The sequence below is a fragment of the Syngnathoides biaculeatus genome, chromosome 15 (assembly GCF_019802595.1).
Source record: "Syngnathoides biaculeatus isolate LvHL_M chromosome 15, ASM1980259v1, whole genome shotgun sequence".
NCBI classification, from domain to species: Eukaryota; Metazoa; Chordata; class Actinopteri; order Syngnathiformes; family Syngnathidae; genus Syngnathoides; species Syngnathoides biaculeatus.
In genome coordinates, this window is record NC_084654.1 from 14393395 (window position 1) to 14408456 (window position 15062).

Sequence of the window (15062 nt, forward strand, 5' to 3'; positions counted from 1 at the left end):
TCAACCCGGCTCTCTTCTTGTCGTGAAAAATTCTCCGCTCGCATTTTTTTTCCTCGACTGGAATTAAACTTGGTAATTGCAAAGTTGACGCTAGAACAGTCGCTTAATACTGCAATCAAATCGCTAAGTGGTCAAGACTGAGTGTGCTTTTTGTATGCGGCCTTGATATTAATGGAGGCCGTGCGTTTTTGCCAGTATTTATGGTTAAACTGTTCAAAAGATGACCCATTCCCCATTGCATTAGAGGTACGGTAGGTACTGTATATTTGATCAGTGTTGGGATTCATAAGGGGTCCTCGAGAGAAAAAAAATATCCCTGCAAGGGTCCCTGGACCAAAAAGACTTTGAGAACTCCTGCTAAACAGCATAACACGGAACAACAATTAAGTTCTTCCTCTTAAAAGACGGTCGGCAGGATGGCTTGCATTGAAAAGGTCACCGTTCAGGATGGAAAATGGCAAATGTTAAAAAAAAAAAAGAACAAGAAAATAAAAGTGCATTGCATCTCCTGTGCAGCATTGAATGATCCTGATGAGAGTCCAGAGCAGAGCCAATAAGAGGCGAGATGCCTGCGTGGAGTGCGGGGGGGGGGGTGGGGGGGGTCTTTAGGGGCTGTGCGCCTCCTCCTGGGGGGGACTTCGAGGGGGGGCCCTCTTCTCCCGCTCGTCCTCGGCCAGTCTGTCCTGACAAACCGTCCCGAGCACTTTGGCGCTGTGCTCCTGCGCTTTGGCCCGAAGGGCAGCGATGCTGTTCTCTCTCAGTTCCTCTTTAGAAATGGCCGACTCGCCCTTCGACCTCCGCTCCTCCGTCTCAGAGTCTTCGGCCCTCTGAGAGATGGGCGGCGGCGGCGGGGGCGGCTCGTCGCATTTGGCGGCCGCCGGATGAGGGGGCGCCGGGGTCTCCATGGACTTTTTGTGCATCCCTGCAAAGAGTTGCGGGCATTCAGATTTAGAATAGCGTCTGTTGATCGGTAAGCCATCTTGAACTGAAAACAGCAAGCAAAGAAGGTTGCGGTTTAGAACACAAGGCAGCAAAAGACAAACAGCAGTGAAGGAACGAGATTAGGAGGAGAAGACAGTCAACGGAATGCGGAGAGCGGCACCTTCCGTTCCGTTTCGGTGAAACGATAAAGAACATGGTTGCCACGAAAGCCGTCACTGAATAAATTAAATGTTCAAAGCGCACACAATGTTACAGTGACTTCCATAGTTTTTTTGTTGTTTTTCATCTAGTATAGCAAAAGGTAGGAAGAAAGGCAGATGCGGAAGGAAGGGAGGTACACTACAGGAAGGAAATAACAAAAGGAGGGGAGGCAGCTACTAAGGAAGGGAAGGAAGTAGGAAGGATAAAGGGAAGGAAAGTAGTTTGCTATGAAAGAACCAGGAAGGATGGAGGGACAGAGGGATGCGAGGGAGGAAGGAAGGAAGAAGGAAGGAAGGAAGGAAGGAAGGAAGGAAGATTGCTATGAAAGAAACGGGAAGGAGGAAGGAATGGGGAAGGAAGGAGGAAGGAAGGAAGGAGGAAGAAAAGGAAGGAAGGAAAAGCAGAGGAAGGAAAGGAAGGAAAGGAAGGAAGGAAGGAAGGAAGGAAGGAAGGAAGGAAGGAAGAGAAGATGCTATGAAAGAAACAGGAAGGAAGGAAGGAAGGAAGCTATGAAGAAAAGGAAGGAAGGAAGGAAGGAAGGAAGGGAAGGAAAGAAGGAGGAAGGAAGGAGGAAAGCTTTACTATGAAAGAAACAGGAAGGAAGGAAGAAGGAAGGAAGGAAGGAAGGAAGCTTGCTATGAAAGAAACAGGAAGGAAGGAAAGAAGGAAGGAAGGAAGGAAGGAAGGAAAGGAAGGGAAGGAAGGAAAGAAGGAGGAGGAAAGGAAGGAAGGAAGGAAGCTTGCCTATTTGAAAGAAACAGGAAGGAAGGAAGGAAGGAAGGAAGGACGAAGGAGCTTTGCGAGGAAAGAAGAAGAAGGAAGGAAGGAAGGAAGCTTGCTATGAAAGAAACAGGAAGGAAGGAAGGAAGGGAAGGAAGGAAGGAAGGAAGGAAGGAAGGACGGAAGGAGGAAGGAAGGAGGAAGGAAGAACGGCAGACGCTGGGGAAGGGAAGGGAGGTACCACTACAGGAAGGAAATAACAAAAGGAGGGAGGAGGGCAGCTACTAAGAAGGGAAGGAAGTAGGAAGATCCAGGGCATAGGCAGGTTTGTATGAAGAACCGGAAGGTGGGGGCGAGGAGGAGGCGGAAGGAAACGGAAGGACCAGGAAGGAAGGAAGGAAGGGAAGGCAAGGAGGAAGAAGGAAGGAAGGAGGGAAGAAGAAGAGAAAAGGGAGAAGGAAGGAAAGGAAGGAAGGAAGGAGGAAGGAAGGAAGGAAGGAAGGAAGAGGAGGAAGGAAGGAAGGAAGGAAGGGAAGGAAGACAGGAAGGAAGGAAGGACAGGAAGGGAAGGAGAAAAGAAGAAAGGAGGAAGGAAGGAAGGAAGGAAGGAAAGATAAAAAGATGCTATGAAAGAAGAAAAAGAAAAGACAGGAAGGAAGGAAGGAAGCAAGGAAGAGAAGGAATGAAAGAAGAAGGAAGGAAGGAAGGAAGCAAGGAAGAATGAAAGAAAGAAAAAGCAAAGAAGGAAAAAGGGCAGAAACAGAAGAAAGAAGAAGGAAAGAAACAGGAAGGAAAGGAAGGAAGGAAGGAAGGACGGAGGAAGGAAGGAAGGAAGGAAAGGAAGGAAGCTTGCTATGAAAGAAACAGGAAGGAAGGAAAGAAGGAAGGAAGGAAGGAAGGAAGGAAGGGAAGAGTAAGGAAAGGAAGGAAGGAAGGAAGGAGGAAGCTTGCTATGAAAGAAACAGAAGGAAGAAGGAAGGAAGGAAAGGACGAACGAAGGAAGCTTGCTATGAAAGAAAACAGGAAGGAAGGAAGGAAGAAGCTGCTATGAAAGAAACAGGAAGGAAGGAAGGAAGGAGGAAGGAAGGCAGGAAGAAAGCAGACGCGGAAGGAAGGGAGGTACACTACAGGAAGGAAATAACAAAAGGAGGGGAGGCAGCTACTAAGGAAGGAAGGAAGTAGGAAGGATAAAGGGAAGGAAAGTAGTTTGCTATGAAAGAACCAGGAAGGATGGAGGGACAGAGGGATGCGAGGGAGGAAGGAAGGAGGAAGGAAGGAAGGAAGGAAGGAAGGAGGAAGGAAGCTTGCTATGAAAAAAACAGGAAGGAAGGAAGGAAGGAAGGAAGCTTGCTATGAAGAAGAAACAGGAAGGAAGGAAGGAAGCTTGCTATGAAAGAAACAGGAAGGAAGAGGAAGGAAGGAAGGAAGGAAGGAAGGAAGGAAGGAAGGAATGAAGGAAGGAAGGGAAGGATGGAGGGACAGAGGGATGTGAGGAAGGAAGGAAGGAAGGAAGGAAGGAAGGAAGGAAGAAGGAAGGAAGGAAGGAAGAGCTTGCTATGAAAGAAACGGGAAGGAAGGAAGGAAGGAAGAAGGAGGAAGGAAGGAAGGAAGAAGGAGAAGGAAGGAAGGAAGGAAGGAACGAAGGAAGCTTGCTATGAAAGAAACAGGAAGGAAGGAAGGAAGAAGGAAGGAAGGAAGGAAGGAAGGAAAGAAGGAGGAAGGAAGCTTGCTATGAAAGAAACAGGAAGGAAGGAAAGAAGGAAGGAAGGAAGGAAGGAAGGAAGGAAGGAAGGAAGGAAGGAAGGCAGGAAGGCAGGAAGGAAGGAAAGTACTTGGGAGGGCTAACAGGAAATGAAGCGCATCTGAACGACAAATGCAAACAATTCCATGTGACGAATTGTAGCGAGGGCGGCTGGCCCGCAAGACGACGACGAGGAAGGCTACGCACCGAGCAGCCAGGGGGCACACGACTCCATGATGCCGTCCTTGGCCGACTTGAGGATGGACTCCGGCAGCGGGATGGAATGCCTGACCATGGCCCCGTAGAGGCCGTACTCCGCCATGACGGTGCTGCGACCCCAGCACTTCTCTCGCTTCCTCCACTTGGCTCTGCGGTTCTGAAACCACACCTGCAACAGCACAACGGGCCGTGTTTCTGTTTACTGTGTTTGTACTTCGCAATCGTTTACGTTTATGGCTGCACGACGGGTAACTCGTTAACGACGATGAAGCTGTTAAGTGTTGAGCACACTGCAGAGGGACACAATGACCTACTAATTGATTCATTGATCAATTTGATCACATCTTCAACAAGACAGACAGTGCTCCGATCCGCCTGTCGAAATCCTGTTGCATTCTTCCTTCACTCGTGAACGAGACGCTAAGATACTTGAAGTTTTCCACTTGGACCAGGATCTCATCCACGCATTGGAGAGGACAAATCGGTCTTTCCCGACTGAGGGCCACGGTCTCAGATTTGGAGGTGCTGATTCACATCCCCAACCCCTCACACTGGGCTGGGAACTGCTCCAGCGAGAGCTGAAGGTCGCGGATCGATCGATCGTTCATGGCCAGGACCAAAACCGCACTCCTCCACGTGAATCTGAGATTCAACTTCGGAACGGACCATCCTGTCCAGAACTCCTTGCTGAGGAGTGTGGTCCCCCTGTCCCCTTTCTTTAAAAAGGGGGACCACCACCCTGGTCCACCATTGTCCACGATGTAACACAGGAGAGTCAACCAGGACAGGCCCACAACATGTAGGACCCTCAAGAACTTCTTGTGGATGTCATCCACCCCTTGGTAACCCCAACCCCAGAGGTAGGAGAACCCACCTTAGAGTCCACGGGCTTTGCTTCCTCATAGGAAGTCCTGTCGGTGGAATTGAGGAGGTTTTATCGGGTCCTTCCATTTGTAATGGCCCCTTCCCAGCAGTGCCTCATTCCCAGCCCGGTTCGGGTCTCGCTCTCTTTTTCTCTGGACTTGGTGCCCACCCATCAAGTGCAAAATGAAACAACCCACTAAAGCTTCCACCCATTTCTGTGTTGATATGGTTAAATTAAATATTCATTAAAAGACCATTTTGCTGTCTCTTAAATCAGCTAATTTTGGCAGGACAAAAAAAAGTTTGATCAAACTATTGATCCTTGGGGTATTTTCACAAAACCACAACACAGTTTTTGAAAAGGCAGAATCTGTCTCCTTTGAAATAATTGCTTGTGGCATAAATAAAATATATGTGCAAAAATGTACTTCCAATCGTAATTTTTATGACTAGTAATATATAGATATTTTTGCTAATAAATCCAATCTGATCAATCTGATACTGCAGCAGGGGTGGAACTTGTCCTTTCTGGAGCCTGTTCACTTTTAATAAAGTTCCCCCCCCACCACCACCACCAAGGACCGCACTAAATGTATAAAAAGCCGAAGCAACAATCGCGCAAATGTTTAGCATTGGATATTAGGAACACTTAATTACTTTTTCAATAATCGCAAATGACAAGACAACATCTGAAGAGTTTGTTTTCAAAACGGGACATAGGCCTTTTTTTTTTTTTTTTTTTTTTTTCAGATTTACGAAACTCGCGCCAAAATTATCCAGCTCCGAATGGATAATTTTGGCGTGAGTTTCGTAAATCTGAAAAAAATGCCTACGTCTCGTTTTGAAAACAAACTCTTCATATATGTACAGATATTAAAAAAAAAAGACAAAGAGAGAGGTTAGGTCAACCACATGCAATACATGTGGGAGAATTTTAAGGCAGGGCGGCGACTGCAGGAATGTCACTCATGACAATGCAAGCGATTGGGAGACGCAAGATATTCCTCATCTGTGGCTTTATTCAACAAACATGTTGGATGTTGTGGCTCCAACAATGATTGCAAAACACATACGGGTGAGGCATATTTTTGTCGTTGCTAAAATAAGATGATTCAACGTTTTTGTTTTATTTTTTTTATTTTGGAGGATAGGGGGAGTCATATCACATCTTTTCGCAAAGCTATGAGAACAAATTTTGAAATTCTTCTTAGCATGAGCACTATATATCTTGTGTGCAGGGATATTGTTTGTTTTCTTCTGCCAAGTTATTAAAAGCATCACGGTGAATAACATAGTAAAAAAAAACAACGAGGGGGGGGTGTTACAATTAAAAAACAACGAACTACAGAATTATTTTTTTGTCCTAATTTGTTAATAAAAGTCAGACTTTACAGGAGTACACCATGAATATGATCCATTACAAGTGTCACTCTAATTTGATTTGAGGCCAGAAAACACCATGTCTGAGGAAAAACAACCAACCAGCCTGTTGGCTGCACAAAACAATGTAGGAGGTGACAATCCTTTTGCACACATGCACGCGTGGCCACACACCGTCAAATCTAAAATCATTTAAACAAAACTCTCCCGGACAGCCTCATTTTGTAAATGAGTAGTGTCAAAATATTTAAAAAATTTTGAATGACATGAGGATCTACTTTCAAATCCCAAATATGTTCAAGTTTTACCCAACTAGTATGTATTCTAAGTATAAAACACTTCACATTTTTTGTGAGCTTTTTATTATTATTTTTTTTCAGTATTGTGGCATTCCCCATTCCAAATATACTCGCTTTTTCTCAGAAAAGTCTGGCGAATGATGACGTCAAAGGCAAGAGCTGGACGTCAAAGGGAGGTGGAAGCTGCTCTGAGGGCACCTACCCTGAGGAACACCGGCGTCTGATTGAAAAATAGGATCATTTCAGGCCCGATCGATGGCGGCCAGGCAGGCGGGCAAATATCACGGGAAATTAAACTCGCGGGACTCGGGGGAACAACGCAATTGACCCGTGCTAATAAATTCAATGTAGTTATTTCATTGGAGCTGCCCCCCCCCCCCTTTACCCGCAGCCCCCGAGCCGCTCTCATTTAACTAATTACGCTCAATGAGGAAAAAAAAAGGGCGTTAATTTCTATTTAGCACAGGAGCCAGGCCGATCCTATTTATTTATGACTTCTTTATTTATTTGCATGTCGCATTATTTATTGGGAGATGTTGCGCGGCTCCTTAATGAGAAACGAGATTAAAAAGGCGCGCTCGCGCAGGCAGATGGATGGTTGCGAGCGGGTCAGGCCGCAATCTCCTGCCGCCCGCCGCCATCGCTTGATTAGGTCGTTAGTGTCTTCGCCGCCTTCCGCGCAACAAATTGTTTCGCTTCCCAAGCGAGCCCGACAGAGGAAAGCAGCCTTCGCCGGACATAACATCAGGGACACAAAGATCGGCTTGGCGGTGGTTCTGGATCGTGCTGGTCGTTCGGTCCTCTTGCGCTCGATTAGCCCAAATACTAACAACTGACGATAATGCACGGCGTAAATTTACAAGCACAATAGTAAATGAGGAGAAAAATATGAATATATTGCCCTTCTGCAAGTGTCAATGGAAACTGCTTGCATAAGCTATATTTTTAGGCATTATATTTTAAAGCAATTTACTTGCCATTTTCATGATATTACAAAATTGTAATATTGGATGATAAACACACTAAGCTATAGAAATGTTAATAATCAAAACATGTAACTTGAAATTCAAAACACATCAACAGGTGACTGGAATCCAGTTTTTTTTTTTTTTAATCCTTGAAGAGAGCTCAAAAAATAGCATTTTGAAAAAAAAAACCCCAACATATATCGTGACTAAAACGTGCAAAATATAAAGTGCCAAACATGTAAATGTGAAACTGTAATAAATAAAAAAAAAAAAAGATTTAACGTGACTATGGTGCTATTTATCTACGCAGGCGCGTGCGCGCATGTTTCCAAATAACGTGCACGTGCGTGCGCGGGCTGACCTGTATCCTGTCTTCGGGCAATTCTGTTTTCATGGCCAGCATCTCTCGCGCGTACACGTCCGGGTAATGGGCCTCGTTGAAGGCCTTCTCCAGCTCCTCTAGCTGGTACGACGTGAATATGGTCCTGTTTGGGTTCGAGTCCACACGAGAAAGGACACGCTCAGGTCGTGCACAAAGCCACTTTCCAGATTTTTTTTTTTTTTTTGTCGAAATATACAGCTGAATTTTTTTATGGATTTTTTTAACAGTGCCATCGTCTCAAGCATTGCACATCTGATTAGACCAACCAATATTTACAGAACTGAACAAAGCCCCCCCCCAAAAAAAAATCATAACGATCATAATACTGTAATAATTATCTTGAGAATTACAGTTTAATCTTATACATCGTTTAGCAGAAATAATTGACATTTAACATGTTTAAAAAAATGACAATGACCAATTTTATTGTGTGGCATCTTATTCTTTTTGGCACAAGAAAGGCTTTATTGAAGACAGCATATCATTTAAAAAGTGTCATTGCATTTATTTATTAATTTCCGATGGAAATTCTAAATACTGACTATAGAAAACTGACCTGTGACGTCTTTTCTTGCGTTTTTTGCTCTGCGCTATTGAAGACTTGTTGGACACTTTTCTTTCACTTGAAGACAAATCCTCAGAGTCTGGAGAAGGAAAATGATATTATTACATCTTTTCACACGAAATACCATATTTTCTTCAATATTTATTCGATTGAAATTGAAACCTAGTGCACTCGCGCAAAAAAAAATAATAATAAGAAGAAGAAGAATTGCATATTATGCATGATGCTAACAGAATATGTGTTTCGTGTTGTGCTGTGGGTGTTTTGCATGTTGCCTCGACTAATAGACAACCGTAAATGATGTGATGTGCAAGGAGAGGCTGACCAGAGCTCGCGGACTGCCCCGCGTCCTGCATCCGCCCTGCAGCGGAGGTGTTGTGGGGCTGCAGGTGAACGTCCTGCGGCTCCAGCACGCCCTCCAAAAACGCAGGTTGCCGGTAAAACGCCGGAATCCCACCGGGGCCGATTAATCCCATCCCGACACCCACTCCTGCGTGGCCCAACACGGACCTAGCGGCGATGAGATGCGCCCCGGCCGGCAAGGAGCTCAGCGAGCTCCTCGGGGCCGAGGACGGCTCCTTGTTGAGCCCCAGGATCTCCTGGATGCCGAAGCCCGTGCACCTGCCGGGAGGGTGGATGACGGTGGTCTTGGCCGGCTGCTGCTGGTTGTTGATGCTGCTAGCTCCACTTGCACCCAGAGGGGGTCTTCTCATCTCCATGGGGTTTAAAGTTCCCGACAGCACCGCGCCTTGTTTGCCCGTCATGGTGGGTTAGCTTCGGCTGGGAGGATTGTTGTTGTTGTTGTTGGTTTTTTTCCCCCTCCCCTTCAGTGGATGTAACAGGCTGCTCCCCAGTGCATGATCCTCTGTGCACAAGTGCATACGGGGGCTTCTTTACAAAATGGTCCCTTTATCCAACAGGTCCATCCCGACGAGAGGCAGAGCTCGGCAGCCAATCAGCAGCGAGGATTCAGGATTCCTGTGGATCATCATGGATGCATGAGACAGACGCCCTCTCCTCACACTCATCAAATGAACAATTTCCGATCGGAATTCAGACGCCCTTTAAAATTAGGTACGTTTAACGTCACATTCTTAAAGGAAACCTTTTTTTTTTTTAATCTTCACCAAAACATAAACGCTTTTCTGCCGCTCGTGGACGCGTAACTGATCTCCAGATGCCGTGTGCGTGGAAGGGAAATTCATCACACGCGAATAATCAAAGGCCCTCTCCAAAACACGACAGGTGGACGATGCGAGCGGAGTCGTCCCGCTCGCGTGTGCTTGTTTGCTGCCCGCGTGGGGGCCCCGCACCGCCCGGTAATCCCCCGGCCGCAGATTAAAGAGCCACCAGAAGACAGGAAGATGATACACATGCATGATGAGGGCAGGCTGCATGAAAAAGGGACAAATTACAGATGTTGAGGAAAAAAATAACATCAACAATAATATCGCCCATTTTGTGCATTCAAAAAATTAGCATTGAATATCATCCACCATTACAATTCAGGAGGGGAAACGCAAAAAATATTGCGCATTTCCCTCCCCCAAAATGGGTTGGCACCATATTTTACAATTAAGGCCATGTGAGGGTTGGCAACATACGGTCAGTGGGAAACGTTCGGACTGAAAATGTTTGATTTGTCCACCAAGGAATTGTAAAAAGAAATAAATGAATTCAAGAATTCTCAAAACATTCAAACCACAAGAGTTCAAATTCGGTTCATATTATATGGTTAACTGATGCCTCACAGTCGAGAGATCAAAAATATGTCTCAACACTAGAGCAAAAATGGAAGGAAAAAAGATCCAAATTTAAAAAAAGACAATGATGATATTTTTAAATATAATTTGACAAACTTTGCTTACCATTCCATTCACGGCTGTACGTATTAAAAAAAAAAACAAAATCCACAAATTCTCATTAATATATGTAATTATTGATTGATCAGTGTATTATTCTTATTTCATGACTTTGGTAAGACAGGAGTCGGAGTAGTCTGCCTTAAAGTTAGTGTCCCAGGTAAAAAAAAAATGTTGAAAAAATACTTAATATTTGTTATTGTCGAAATGATATTAATGAAAATGAGTAAAACAGGAAATGCAAGAGCATGCGAGGGTGGCCAACCTACATTCAATTGAGCATTGCCTGAGAGCATTTGATTTGGCGGCATGTTGTTTTCTATAAACAAAAAAAATAAAACGTCAAAGGTCAAAAAGTTGTAGCTATAAAAACAACCTCACATTTCATAAAATAAAATCACGTGGGGTCGGTAGGACAATACGTACATCCTCGGGCATGCCAGGGTGGGCAACCAGCTGCCAGCGGGCCATATGCAACCCTAGATCATTTAATCTGGACGCCACGTAATTCTAAAAATGCATTATTCAAATTATCAGAAAAAAACGTTTAACCTACACAGTACATATGTTCATATATATGTCATGAATGTGCACCAGCAAGAACAATATTTCCTACTTATACTACTACTAGTAGTAATAATAGTCAATATTGACATTTATTTTCATTTATTTTCTAGATGCATTTTGTTGACATTTAAAGGACTTTGACCTAATGGCTGCAATAAAACGTGCCTTCTAATGTTTCGACAGTCACACATCAATGCATTTGTTTAAAAAAAAAAAAATACATTTAAATACTTGGTCCACTATTTATTTACTACAAAACTGACCTTAGCTGCTCCACTCCGTTGGCATCTTTTGCACACATTACCATATTATCACGATGATCATAGAACAAATAAAACCGAAGTATCGACTCAGAGGTCCACAGCACAAAACTGCACGCAGGTCCAACGATCCACTCACCAAGTCGTAATTCATATCAAACGTTTGGAAATGAGCTGCTGGATTTGGAGGCAGGAACATATTGCTCTTTCAATTAGTGCCGGGCCTGTTGAAACTAATTAGGGCCTATTTAGTGGAAATTCCATTAATAAAGAAATCAATGTTATTAGGGTATGCTAATGACACATCAGCCTGTTGGGATGCAGTCATTTATTAACACGGAAAGGGAAATGGGGGTGGCATGGGCCACGTTTGGATGGCCTGGCAATTACAGGCAACTTTGTGCCCCCCGCCCCTCTCCCCCAACCCCCACCCCAGCACTCTTATCACTGCTTCTACAGAAGCACTTTGTTTGTTTGTTTATTGATGGAGGACAACGCTATATAGCTTGTACTAATCTCCTGCAACACGCTGATTTGTTGCAGAGGAGATGCAGCCTAATAAAGCTCCAGATTAAGGGAAGATTTACAGTGGCTGGCGAACGCACTGGTGCCCATCAAAGATCACACAGATTAAGAAGTAAACAGCTGTTGTGACTTTTATTTTAATTTTTTTACATGAGACAAAAAAAAACCCCAGAAAAATAAACTCTAAAATGGAACAAGCGCACCAACCCAGATGATGATGGTGGAGCAAGAAAGAACTTGATGTGGAGCAGAGTCAGGAAGCAGCAGAAAGCGCTCCACTGCTTTCCCAAAGATACCACCCCCCACCACCCCCCACCCCAAAAAAAAAAAGTTTTTGCAAGGTCAGCAGCTTTCTCAGGGCCCTAGCACAATTAATGGCATGTTTGGTCGCTGCCCATAGACATTGCTTAATTAGGCGAGGACTTGATTAATTTGTACTAATTGACAGCTAATTTAAGGACTGCGGGGCACATCGGACTGACATTTGTTGGGGCACGGAGGGTATTGCGGGGTTAAGGCTTAAACCTCCCCAGGCCGCTCGTCTTCAAGTGGATGAGCAGGTCTGTGGACACGGACCAAACGTGGGTGACAGCCGGCGCCGTATTGATCGTGTCAGCTTGGTTATCACGTCAACACTGCGTGTTGAGTGATCCGTGTAACTTGTACATCCGTCAGCACCAACATGCGCCGGAGGCCATGAAAGCAAAGACAGCAAGGTCAATTTGTAACCACGTGTGACGGCAAATCTACCATGGGGGCCACTTCAAAAAGTGTCCACTTCATTGAGTGAGACTGGGAATTGATTATTCTGATGGGAGGAAACAGTTCAGAATCCCGAGACTAAATCCAGATGAAGTGTTTTCGATTTTGTGGAGAAAACTGTTCAAGTATAAGGGTGCACGAAAAAAACTGCACACAAACATCTGAAAGTTGGTTGTTCAGAACTGGAATCAAAATCAGGGACCTTCGTGCGCTGCTTATCACGTTTCAACTCTCTACTGAATACTTAGCCTGAATCTGGATCTGATCAGCATGAACAAAGATGTCATTCCACACAAAGACTGGATCGGCTTTTCCCAGGTTACAATGTGTGCAAGACCGGCAACTAAAACAGAATTCAGTGAAAAGTTTCATGTTCCCAACACAATCCCAAAATATACTCCAAAATCAAGACTGTAGTGTGAGCGCCAGTCTATAGTCACCCTCACTCTGTTGGATAAAGTGGACTTGCAAAGACTACACATCCAATGGAACCCAAAAGGTATCAAGTATCCAACGTAGCCTACATAGTAGACTCAGAATAGATACTAACCCTATAACCAGGGTAAAAATTGATAGTTTAGAATGAATACCTACTGCCACACCACCACGCATTCCTAGAAAAATTCTTCTTGGATCCTCAGTAGCTCCCTCATCATCACCATCTTGTCATCATCCATGTCTTCAAAACAGTTCCCCTTGAACTTGGAAAACTAATCTGATGAGTTGACATGGCAATTTTTTTCTTGACCAGGAATTTTTTTTTTTTCCCCCACACCAGGCCTGGAACTTCTCTGACACACCTTCTATAAACACTAATACCAAATCTGAATCTGTGATGTATAATAACTCATTCTAAACCTGTGATGGATTCTGATGGGTTAGAATATAGACTAACCTTAAACCTAAAATCTAATTTTTGATGACTCATAACATACGGTATAAAATTTGGAACAACCCAGAAAATACCTTACCCCTTTGGTCTAAAAATTATGATGGTTGAGAATACAAAGTGACTCTAACGGCGCAACACAAAATGGAATGCATGAGTTCAGTCTCGGGGGAAGCCGGATCTTCTATCCTGGACTGATCACCAGCTCCAACCTCCAGGGTAAAAAGGGGGGCAGTCCAGATGAAACACTTACTCTTACCATCCATTTATCTTCTCTTGCTTGTCTGAGGTCGGGTCGTGGGGGCAGTGGGTTTCGCAGGAACGCCCAGACTTCCCATTCCCCAGCAAATTCATCCACCTCTTCCGGGGGACCCCGAGTCGTTCCCAGGCCAGCCGAGAGACGTAGTCCCTGTAACGTGTCCTGGATTGTCCCAGAGGTTTCCTTCTGGTGGGACATGCTCAAAACACCTCACCAGGGAGGTGTATCTCTCTCTCTCTCTCTATATATATATATATATATATATATTCGAATTTTCTTGACCTCACACACCAACTCAGGATCTTTCCCTGCCTGAGAAGCTCCATTCAACGTCTAAGACCCACAAGTCTGGAACAAACTCCCAGAAAGCCTTAGATCAGATGAAACAGTATATTTAAATCCAGGTTGAGGACATACCTGTTCTCAGTTACTTTTTAATGACGATCCAAATGTTACTTTTCTAAATTTAATCATGTTTTAACTTGTGACTTTATATTTGATCGATTGTTCTTTTTTTTCATGTTAATTTTAAATAATGTTTGTATTTATGTTTAGATGTCTTTGTATAGCACTTGAATCACGTCGTTGTTGAATTGTGCTATACAAATAAGCTGGCCTTGCCAGAGAGTTGACGTTCCACATCCCTAGAGTCAGCTTCTGTAGCCGGGGAACGAATCGCCCAAGGACTCAGACTGCACCGGACCCCTATTCCCCCTCCCACAGGTGGTGAGCCCATGGGAAGGGGGACCCACGTTACCCTTTTGGGCTGTCTGGCCGGGCCCCATGGGTGCAGGCCCAGCCACCAGGCGCTTGTCTTTGAAGCCCACCTCCAGGTCTGACTCCAGAGGCAGGCCCTGGTGACCAGCATCCAGGCAAGGGAAACCTCAAGCCATTTTTCTTTTTCATGATAGTCTTTTAGCCAGGTTTTGTCTGGTCCCTCACCTAGGACCTGTTTTCCCTGGGTAACCCGAGCAGGGGCGTGAAGCCCCAGACAATTTAGCCGCAAGGATCATTGGGACACACAAACCCTTTCACTGCGATAAAGTGAAGGCTTCCAGGAGGGGCTCGATCTTAGCATGGCAGATAAAGTGGACTACTCCAGAGTACACTCCAGGCCACAGAGGAGGCAACACTATTTTAACCCCTCTGGGCTGCCGCACCGAGACACAGCATCTCTCTGTGGCCTGCTAAATCGTACAAATGATCCGTGTTGTTCAGATGGGTGACCCGGGTGGGTGAGCGAGGTGAAGTCACCGAAGCAGAGGCGGCCTCTGTCCGTGTGAATCGGAAAGACGATTGGGGGCTTATTAGAGGCCCGGGGAGAAGTGTAACTTGTTGGCAGCGAGCGACCAGAGACCGAGCGACATCTCCAGCCGGGAACAGTCAGAGGCATTGTCTTACCTAATTATGGCCGACCAACTTCTTTTTGTTTCCCATTCGGCATGCCTGTCTGATTCTCTTTTTGCCTGACCGCTTGCTCCGACAATGCTGAAGTGTGCTAATTAGAAGAGAAATGGTCCTAGTAATTATGTCAACTCTGATTACAGGCGACGACAATGAGCAATATTATTTTTACGCAATGTTTTGTGTATAAGGGACCCTGCTTCCAAAGCTCATTAAAGGAAAAGCGCCGCACCGGTGGTGCGGGGAGACGCCT

General features: G+C 45.0%; 1 protein-coding gene across 1 annotated transcript; it reads right to left on the reverse strand.

Annotated features, from left to right (window-relative positions):
- Positions 1–605: 605 nt before the first annotated feature.
- vsx2 (visual system homeobox 2) lies at positions 606–10625 on the reverse strand. Its single transcript, XM_061844121.1, has 7 exons — positions 10570–10625; positions 10413–10462; positions 8607–9259; positions 8273–8360; positions 7696–7819; positions 3812–3992; positions 606–922 (listed from the first exon to the last, which is right to left on the reverse strand). Exons 3-7 carry the CDS (start codon positions 9043–9045, stop codon positions 606–608), a joined length of 1149 nt encoding a protein of 382 aa, XP_061700105.1. The 5' UTR covers positions 9046–9259; positions 10413–10462; positions 10570–10625.
- Positions 10626–15062: the final 4437 nt, after the last annotated feature.

What these genes read in the sequence shown, in the direction of transcription:
- vsx2 (XM_061844121.1), bottom strand. Translation starts at nt 9,045, where the DNA reads ATGACGGGCAAACAAGGCGCGGTGCTGTCGGGAACTTTAAACCCCATG. An exon ending in TGCCCGAAGACAGGATACAG is followed by an intron (nt 3,993 to 7,695) that starts GTCAGCCCGCGC and finishes GTGCTGTTGCAG; the next exon opens with GTGTGGTTTCAGAACCGCAG. An exon ending in GTGTGCCCCCTGGCTGCTCG is followed by an intron (nt 923 to 3,811) that starts GTGCGTAGCCTT and finishes AACTCTTTGCAG; the next exon opens with GGATGCACAAAAAGTCCATG.